This window comes from Crinia signifera, chromosome 19 (assembly GCF_055691185.1).
Source record: "Crinia signifera chromosome 19, ASM5569118v1, whole genome shotgun sequence".
Lineage (NCBI taxonomy): Eukaryota > Metazoa > Chordata > Amphibia > Anura > Myobatrachidae > Crinia > Crinia signifera.
Window position 1 is genome coordinate 47,364,032 of NC_139226.1, and position 9,767 is coordinate 47,373,798.

General features: G+C 46.5%; 1 protein-coding gene across 3 annotated transcripts; it reads right to left on the bottom strand.

The window, feature by feature from the left end:
- Positions 1-2,350: 2,350 nt before the first annotated feature.
- Positions 2,351-7,462, bottom strand: TTC36 (tetratricopeptide repeat domain 36). Of its 3 annotated transcripts, none has more exons than XM_083162520.1 (4): positions 7,291-7,462; positions 6,502-6,618; positions 4,806-4,994; positions 2,351-4,008 (listed from the first exon to the last, which is right to left on the bottom strand). In XM_083162520.1, the coding sequence occupies exons 1-4, from the start codon at positions 7,400-7,402 to the stop codon at positions 3,743-3,745; spliced, it is 684 nt and encodes a 227-aa protein (XP_083018646.1). In that variant the 5' UTR covers positions 7,403-7,462; the 3' UTR covers positions 2,351-3,742. The 3 variants fall into 3 exon arrangements, with proteins under 3 accessions (XP_083018646.1, XP_083018647.1, XP_083018648.1); XM_083162521.1 differs by having other exon boundaries at positions 6,502-6,615; positions 7,291-7,461; XM_083162522.1 differs by lacking the exon at positions 6,502-6,618 and having other exon boundaries at positions 7,291-7,455.
- Between the last annotated feature and the right edge of the window lie 2,305 nt (positions 7,463-9,767).

Genomic DNA, 9,767 nt, shown 5'->3' on the forward strand with positions numbered 1-9,767 from the left:
CCCGCATATAGAAGAGGTATTATTTCCCTTCATTACGCATTGCTGCTTTCGCTTCTCCTTATCCTGCATGTGATTGACACGAATGGCGCTGATAAGAAATTTAAATTCTTGGGTTTGAAACCCTGGTACTTGTGGACAATCACGGCTCCCACGATGTGCATCGTATAACAAAAAAATCGCATTGCATGCGTTTTTTAACAGAAAAGCATCCAAATGCATTGAAATTAGTATCAAACATGTTCAATGGCCCCCAAATGTCATTTTTGAGGCTGTACCACCCCCACTATCAACGCGAACCCGAAGCGTGGCGAGCGCAGCGAGCCCGCGAGGGGCGGCGGTACGCGTCCTACGACCTTTTCATACCCCTACTATCCACATCGGCGTGGAGTTGAGAATAGAAAGTGTGGCAAGCGCAGCGAGCCACCGAGCCCGAAGCGTGGCGAGCGCAGCGTGCCCCGCGAGGGGACACGGATACCTTCACAGGTATCCGCGTCCCCTCGCGGGCTTCACAGGTGTCCGAGTGCGATCGCATGTGACTTTGTAAAAAAAATGGTTAAAAACTGCAAAAATCGTATCCAATCGCATGCCACTATACAGTTGTCTTCAAAATTATTCAACCCCCACTGAAATTGAATGTTTTGGCCAGTTTGCCATTGATTTTGATCATTCAGTCATCTTGCTTACATTTACATGAAAGAGGCACTTGTAGGTCAGAGTTTATAATGAAATAACCACAAATGTCTTCTCTGTGCTCACATCATTATTAGTTTTTATTCAACCCCCAAGTGACATTCAATCTTAGTACTTAGTACAACATCCTTTTACAGTTATAACAGCTTTTAAACGTGAAGCATAGCTTGACACAAGTGTCTTGCAGCGATCTACGGGTATCTTCGCCCATTCTTCATGGGCAAAAGCCTCCAGTTCAGTCAAATTCTTAGGCTTGCGCACTGCAACTGCTTTCCTTAAGTCCCACCAGAGGTTCTTAATCGGATTTAAGTCTGGTGACTGCGATGGCCACTCCAAAATGTTCCAGCCTTTCCTCTGCAACCATGCTCTAGTGGACTTGGAGGTATGCTTGGGATCATTGTCCTGTTGAAAGGTCCAACGTCTCCCAAGCCTCAGGTGTGTGACGGACTGCATCACATTTTCATCCAATATCTCCTGGTACTGAAGAGAATTCATGGTACCTTGTACACGCTGAAGCTTCCCTGTACCTGCAGAAGCAAAACAGCCCCAAAGCATAATTGACCCTCCGCCATGCTTCACAGTAGGCAAGGTGTTCTTTTCGTCATATGCCTTGTTCTTCCTCCTCCAAACATAGCGTTGATCCATGGGCCCAAACAGTTCTAATTTTGTTTCATCAGTCCACAGAACACTATCCCACAACTTTTGTGGTTTGCCCACATGACTTTTGGCATACTGCAGTCGACTCTTCTTATTCTTGGGAGACAGCAAGGGGGTGCGCCTGGGGGTTCTGGCATGGAGACCTTCATTACGCAGTGTGCGCCTTATTGTCTGAGCTGAAACTTCTATACCCACATCTGACAAATCTTTTTTCAGTTCCTCAGCAGTCACACGGGGACTTTTATCCACTCTACGCTTCAGGTAGCGCACAGCAGTCGAAGTCAGGATCTTCTTTCTTCCACGACCAGGTAGCATTTCAATAGTGCCCTTTGCCTTGAATTTGCGAATGATGCTTCCTATGGTGTCTCTTGGTATGTTTAACTTCTTTGCAATCTTCTTATAGCCATTACCCTTCCTGTGAAGACAAATCACCTCTTCTCTTGTCTTCCTGGACCATTCTCTTGACTTCACCATGTTTGTAACCACACCAGTAAATGTCTAGAAGGAGCTGAGTATCACAGTCATTTTAAAGCTGCCTAATTGGTGCTTATTATGCTTGATTGGTGCTCGGTGACATCCACAGGTGTTTTCAATACCTGATTGAAAACACCAGAATTAACCTCTCTTCTTCAGAGTGGAAGTCTTTAAGGGGTTGAATAATTGTGGCAATGAAGAAACCACAAAATACACATTTACTACTGTGTTATATAAACAATTGATGTCATTTTAGTTGCATTTGGTTCTTTAAAACGTCCTTGTAGGATTTCATTCTGAATACAATTCCAAATGTACACTATAGTCCCTAAACCCCTTTACAGCATTGGGGGTTGAATAATTTTGAGCACAACTGTATATGGCATGCGATGGCATGCAATGGGAGCCGTGATACTCCACAAGTACCGAAACCCTCATTCTTAGTAACTATCCCCTCAGGATGAGTTGTGCTGAGTTGTGAAATACTATTAGGTTGAGAAACAAATATTGCCAAATAACAAGCAATGCAAACACTTCTATTTACTTTATTTATAGAGGTGAATACTCCCAAACCAATGACACAAATGGAGTTTTCCTAGATACCGGCATTATTGGATACAGAAATACAAGGAGCTCACAGCTATAGGCACCTAACACTGCAGTTTATTCAAATGTGTGTGGAATCCTGACCTGGATATTGGGGGCCATTCTGATGTTTGGTGACCGCTCATATGCATAGTTATTTATGTGCATGCACAGCTGCTGTGTGCGAGCAGCCACAGCACTCGAAACACACAAGTCCAGGCGGGGGCCAGGGGATTCACCCATGGGAACACCCAGCGTTTCATGGGTGTGCCCACGAAAATGCTGGGCATTCCCACGGAAATTCCCAGATGCCGGTTGCCCGCCCGCTTCCCACACAGGGTGCTCAGAGATCTGAGACACCACAGAGGTGTCTCAGATCTGCGAGCGCTGGAGGATCATTCGATGGTCGCTAGCCATGCAGGTGGAGTCTGGGGGACTTGCAAGCCTTGGGAGTCAACGAGAATAAGAGCCATGGTGTGCCTAGCATATCTTAGGGCTCCCATACACCAATTTGCCTTCAACTTCCCCCAGCTCCCCGAGGTGGCTCAAGTAAAAAGTGCCCTCAGGGGAGCATAATATGTTACCGGGGAAATTGAGTGCTCAAATGAATAGGTGGCGGCTAATTGGCTGGCTGCTCATTGATTTGAATGGGAGTTTTGGTAGTGGCGGGCAGGCAGTAAACTTCGAAAACTCCCATTCAAATGAGTAGGCGGCTGCTGATTGGCTGAGAGAGCTCTATCAGCCAATCAGCGGCCACCCATTCATTTTCATGGGAGTCTTGAAATCTCCTGCCTGCCAGTGCTACTGCAGAGCACCTCTCCTGCCTGGCGTTTCCCTGTTCTGAAGACTATAGGTGTGTGTGCTAGCAGTGGCACTGCTGGATGCACCTACGGACATCGGATGGGTTTGATTCCGACTTATGTTCTGCCGGTATGACCTACGGATCTGGGGCTGGATTCTGGTTGGTTTGCAAAAGCAAACTCCTTCTTTAATGGACAAAACCATGTGAACTGCAGGTGGGGCAGATGTAACATGTGCAGAGAGAATTAGATTTGGGTGGGGTTTTACTTCAAAGTGATCTACATTGCAGTGTAAAAATAAAGCAGTCAGTATTTTTCCTGCAAAGAAATAAAATAACTCACCCAAATCTAATTCTCTCTGCACAGGTTACATCTGTGCTCCCTGCAGTGCACATGGTTTTGTCCATTTGAGAAGGAATTTGCCTTTGTGAGTGAACCAGAATAAGGGCCAGTGTCTGACCTGGATATGGTGTGCCTAGCATGCTGGCCTGTGTCACTGGTATATCTTACTGAATGCACAGTAACTACTGTGACTATCAGCATTCCTGCATCTCTGGTTCCTGCAGTTTTCTTATCATGTCCCTCAACATGCTGTTACAGAGAGCAGCATACGGGTTTAGGAGAACCAACTGCTGTTTGGCAAAGTCACTGCCTAGATTAGCTGCCCGCTGAAGGTCGTCTCTCGCTGCCTCATTGTCTCCTTGCAGACGTAGAATGAGTCCTCGCTGTACAAGAGCCTGCCGGCCAGCAACCCCTTTCCCTCTGCTCAGTTCCACAGCACGGTTAAGGTCTTGCAGGGCACCTGGTAATGGAAAAGGAGACTGTTGCTTTATAGTCATTCACCATTGTGCGCTACATTATTACTAGTTATTGCATTAAGATTTTTGTGGGGTTTTTTTTAAACAATTTTGACAGTCCATTTGGTCAACAATATAAAATCCAAAAATTGTCTCCAATTTCTGCCCAAAAAAAAGAACATATGATTATTATTACCAGTTATATAACTCACATGTATTCCGCAGCGCTTTAAAGAGAATATTTTTGGTTATTCACTGCCCCCATGGTGCTTACAATCTATGGACCTTATTCAGGTCAATATGCTCACATGCGAGCACAATGTTTTTGAAATGTGCATGGGCAGGGACGGATTTATATTGTGTGAAGAAGAGGAAGTACACACTGATCGGGGTGAGGAATCGGATGATGATGATATCTTGCCTATGTAAAGCCAGTTTGTGCATAGAAAGATCATTGCCAGCAACATACACTGCTCATTGGCAGCTTGTTTTGTGGTGGCCCAAACAAACCAATCATTTCAGCCACAAGTGTGGCAGTCTCTATCGCTGAAGTGATTGGTTTGTTAAAATGTGCATGCCCTGTTAAATATGTACATTAGGATGGTGCTCAGGACCTTGTCAAAAACATCTAAACGCCCAAAGATCGACTATTATTGGGGAAAGTTATTTTAAAGACACCTGTGAAAAAACAGGAGAAAAAAAAACAAACTCCTAAGAAATGGTTACAGCTTATGTCGATGTAATTGTTGTTATGCTACATACATTATTAGTTAGTATATAACAAGGAGTATACTTTATGTACCTGTCTCATCGCCCTCTAGGCGCAGAGCCTGAGCGCGGTTATTGTATGCAGATGCCCGGTCAGGAAGGAGCACAATGGCCTCGCTGAATCTCTGCACCGCTGTCCTCACATCTCCAGATTCTGCTGCTTTAACGCCACAGAGCTCTAGGTTACGAACCTCCTTTACAAGATCAGTGGGGAAGTTGTGATCTATAACACAGTACAATCAGGCTCATATATGAATCCAGAACACAGGATACTAAGTGGGGGGGGGGATTCAATCCAGGGTCACGACTGTCGGGACGTCCCGACAGCCGTGACCCTCGCCCGTTTTCATTTTGCTCAACCGGAAATTGCCAGGTGGGATTCAATGTCCCGCCTGCCGATCGGCGAAAAGGGGGCATGTTCATGTAAATGGCCGTGGCTTGTCGAGATCCAGCCGTGATCGCGACAATTCATGGCTGTTCCCTGCAAAACGGAAAAGGCAGCATTGAATAGGCGCCCGTCACTATTTCCACCGTCGAAAATAGCAGCGGGGATTAAATACCCCCCTAAATATACAACTTTTCTGGTTTAACAATATAAATGACATTGTGCACTCAAATTACAGAATAGAAAGAAAGATTATGGCACAGGGTATAGCAGGTCCATGGAGGCGTAGAGCACAGGTTCTCAAACTCTGTCCTCCGGACCCCACACGGTGCACGTTTTCCAGGTCTCTTTAGTGTATCATAAGTGATATAATTAGCTCCACCAGTGGATCTTTTAAAATGTGTCAATGAGTAATGAGTGCACCTGTCGGGTGACCTGGAAAACGTGAACTGTGTGGGGTCCTAAGGACCGAGTTTGAGAACACCTGGCTTAGAGAATAACGGATTAACTGACATCTAGGAATGTACCAAGCTAACTAGCATTACCTTACTTATAATTTATCAGGGCTGGTTAAAGATGGAAGTAAATTGCATGTAACACCCTAGGACTGGTTATATGAACCAAACCCTTGACATTAGTGAGTGGAACCCTGGGTCCTGAGAGCAAGGGCGTGACTACCATAGGTGCATGGGGTGCAGCTGCTATGGGGCCCAGAGCTGAGAGGGGCCCACTTTGCCTGTCAAAGTATCATGTGCTGTATACATTTTTCAGCATTAGGTGATAAATAGGGGCCCTTACAAACTTTTGCTATGGGGCCAGTGGCGTAACTTGGGGTCCGCAGCCCCAGCGGTGGCGGGGGGGAGCAGGCGCCACCGGGGCGCAGGTTCACAGTGTTCTTCCCCGTCGGCCGACTGGTACACAGCATTGTACATTCGCCGCCTGGGAGCCCGGAATACAAAGCAGCGCTGCGTGCAAGCTGGAAGGGCAGCGGGCATCGTGGAAAGGGGAGCGCTCTCTGGCTGTCTGTGGGAGGATGCAGTGACAAGTTCACTAAGCGTCCTCACACAGACAGCGCTCCCCCTTCATCCATGCACGCTGCCCTTCCAGCTTGCACGCAGCGCTGCAGTGTATTCCGACCGGGCTGCCCGTGTACAATGCGGTGTACCAGTCAGCTGACGGGGATTGTAGTTAATAGGACAGCGCTGAGCATTGACAGTATTTCAACCTGCCTGATCACTATGGCCTATGGCCAGGAACAGCGTGGCGGGTGGAAAACGGGGTAAGGACCTGGCTGGATACGGTAAGCAGGAGGGGGAGAGAGAGCGTCAGCCTAAGAAGCGCTCACCTCCGCTGGCTATTATGCCCTGCCGGGGGATGTGTCGCACCGTCACACGTGTCATTGACTGTCCAGCTTCCCCTGATCCAGGCGGCGTTGCCCACTCTGCTTGATTCCCGGGGGCTGCTGGCATTAAAAAAAAAAAAAATGAGGAGGAGGAGGAGGAGGGGGGGGGGGGGGGGGGAGCAGAATTTATTTTGGCAGGGGGGAGCAAATTTGAAATTTGCTAGTTACGCCACTGTATGGAGCCCACATGTATCTAGTTACACCACTGCCTGAGAGGACTGCTTTCACCTAATTCAGCACTCCAGGAGCAGAGAATTCTATGGAAGGGGCCATGTTGGAGCTTTGAAAAATCTTTTTTATTTTTAAATGGACATCTCATTGAAATATACAGCATTTATATGTTCTATGAAACAGTAACTCCCATGCTATATTTCCTTTCTGTTTCAGCAATCTAACTGGTATCCCAGTAACTGCAGGTCACAGTGCTGTCCAGGACTCCTGCAGTCCTCCTTATACTCAAAGCTGCCTCAGCTGGTTAACACTGTGCAAGTCTGCAGCGAATGCTGACTGGACCGGCTGCCTGAGGTAAAGCACTCTTCTCTGAGAATTCTGCCTTGTAATGTGTAAGTAATAGAGATGAGTGCGGAATACATCCTGAATTATTCTTCATGCACTCGCCAAAGTCTATAGCAATCATTAAACAAATATTTACATTTAAGGGCAAACCAAATGAGTGATGTCTCTCTCCAGGAATTGTCATCGTTCAACCAAACGTAACCTTACATAACTCACCCAGATCTGTGTCCTCGTGTGTGTCACCATCATTCTGTCCATAAATATCACCGAATGGAACGTTCGGATTAAATATGGCATGCAATACCGCAGAATCACTAGGGGTACACATGGTGCAATGACCCAATGGGTGACAATAGCAGGAGTTATATCATGTGGGAAATACAGTTCTGAGAGATCAGAGTCTGTGTAGGGAGGGACAGCAGCACCCAATAGGACTGAGGGGTGGAAGTGGATTTTGGCCAGCTGCAGCACACATCTGTTAGCATTAAACACAAAGTGGGAGTATAAGGGGGCTGTAGAATGTTACAGTAGGAGATGCAGGTTAGTGGCTACAGTAGCAGAGTGTATGGACTCCATATGTTTTAAGCTTCAAAAGTGATAAAATGGAGAGTGATAAACAACCAGCTTTTAACTGTCATTTTTCAAACCCAGCCTGTAACATGGCAGTAAGGACCTGATTGGCTGGTTGTATATCACTCTCCATTTTATCAATTTTTGAAGCTCAATACATCTGGCCCCTAGGTAGCTGAGCGGAGGATTAGATCAGGATTTTCCTAACAGGTCTATTTGCTAAGACATGGTGATAGGACTAGTTCTCTATGGATGCACATCACAGGCACAGAAATAGATCTAGGACTGAGAATTACTATTAACCCTATGTCAGTGTAAAGGCCCCCATACACTACGCGATTTGGCCCCGATTTCACCCGATTCTTGAGGATTGGGCTGAGAAATCGGGTGAACCTGGGCAAATTGCGTAGTGTATGACATCCGATCTGATCCGATGCGTGGTCCCGTGTACATCGGATCAGATCCGGATGTCGGACGGTCTGCACATAAGATTAATCATGTGCAGCCGTCCGGGGGAGTGACAGGAGCAGGCTGGGGGCGGGGTCCGGTGCTGGGTACCTGTAGGTGCAGGCTGTAATCTGTATTGTGAACTGGGAGAGCCTCAGCCTCTTCAGATGTAGCGGCGCTGCGGCAGGCAGGGTCAGGAGCGGGGACCGCAGATGCAGAGAGACCGGGTGCGCGGCGCGAGAATAGAAAGAAATCCCATTCAATGGACTGGGCGGCCGCTGATTGGCTGAGAACTCAGCCAATCAGCGGCCGCCCAGTCTTTTGAATAGGATGGTTTCTATTCTCCCGCTGCTCTGCGGTCCCCACGGCGAGCGGGAGAATAGAAACCATCCTATTCAAGTCGCCCTAGTGTATGGGGGCCTTTACAGGTTTAGCGATACTGGCAGGGTGTGGCAAGCAGTAACGCCCCTCTTCGGCAGTAACCAACGGTAATTCCACCATGTACTACTGAGATAATCGGTATTTTAAATGAACTCCTTCATTATCTAGCATCCGCACTACTGTATTATACTATTTTCAGGAGAGATCTAGGAATGGGGTCTTAAGGAGCCCACACACGTAGTGATTTGCTAAGCGTTGTGAGGGAAGTTAGATCGCTCAGCACATCACAGCGCTGTGTCAGAGCTCTGTGCTGAGAGATCTGTCAGGGCCAGTGTTCTCTGGTGAGAGCACTGGCCCGGCCTGGTGATTAAGATGTTAATATTCAGCATGTGGGATATTTATCGCCAGGCTGGCCGCACATCGCTATGGCGATGCAGTTTCTAAGCGATCTAGTGAGATCGCTTATAAAATGCCCCTAAATCGCTATGTGTGTAGGATCCATTGGGGTGAATTTACCAAGATGGAAGTTCTGTTGCCCATAGCATACACCTGCGCAGGTATATGTAACCAATATCTCTGAATTCTATTATCATGTAGTGTTCTAGATTGGTTACTAGCATTGCTCAGTGTGCTGAGGGAAAAAATGTCTTGTTTTACTTACCCAGTATTTAACCCCTCCCTCATGCACCTGGGTAATGCTACTGAACTAATTGAGCATATACCACTATCTGTATGCCCATAGCAACCAACCAATCAGATTATATTATATTCTAGATCAGTGGTAGCCAGTCCTTGAGAACTACCAACAGTTGATGTTTTCCAGCTCACCTCGCAGGTACACAGGTGAACTCATTACTGACTAACACATTTTAAAAGAGCCACAGTTGGAGCTAATTACATCACTTATGATTCTGTGAGGAGACCTGGAAACTGTTAACTGTTGGTAGCTCTCGAGGACTGGAGTTCGCTACCACTGGTCTAGAAAGTGCTATATAAGAAGTAGAATCTGATTGGTTGCTACTTGCTACTATGAGCAATATCCAATCTTCAATAGAACTCCCATCTTAGTGAATATACCCCTTAATGTTTATTACAATCACAATTTCTCCCTTGACACCATAATTAAAAGTTTTTTTCGCCCACATATTACCCAGCAATTTATAGAGAATATATAGGCAATTATATCCATTAAGATTCAATTGTAGTTTTGCAAGAATGTGAAAAACTACAACTGCTGGCGTGATGCATTTGTAAAATTGTGAAAGCATCACTATTATGCGAGCGCTTTGCTACAC

What these genes read in the sequence shown, in the direction of transcription:
- TTC36 (XM_083162520.1), bottom strand. Translation starts at nt 7,402, where the DNA reads ATGTGTACCCCTAGTGATTCTGCGGTATTGCATGCCATATTTAATCCG. An exon ending in ACACGAGGACACAGATCTGG is followed by an intron (nt 6,619 to 7,290) that starts GTGAGTTATGTA and finishes TTTTAATGCCAG; the next exon opens with CAGCCCCCGGGAATCAAGCA. An exon ending in GGGCATAATAGCCAGCGGAG is followed by an intron (nt 4,995 to 6,501) that starts GTGAGCGCTTCT and finishes ACTGTGTTATAG; the next exon opens with ATCACAACTTCCCCACTGAT.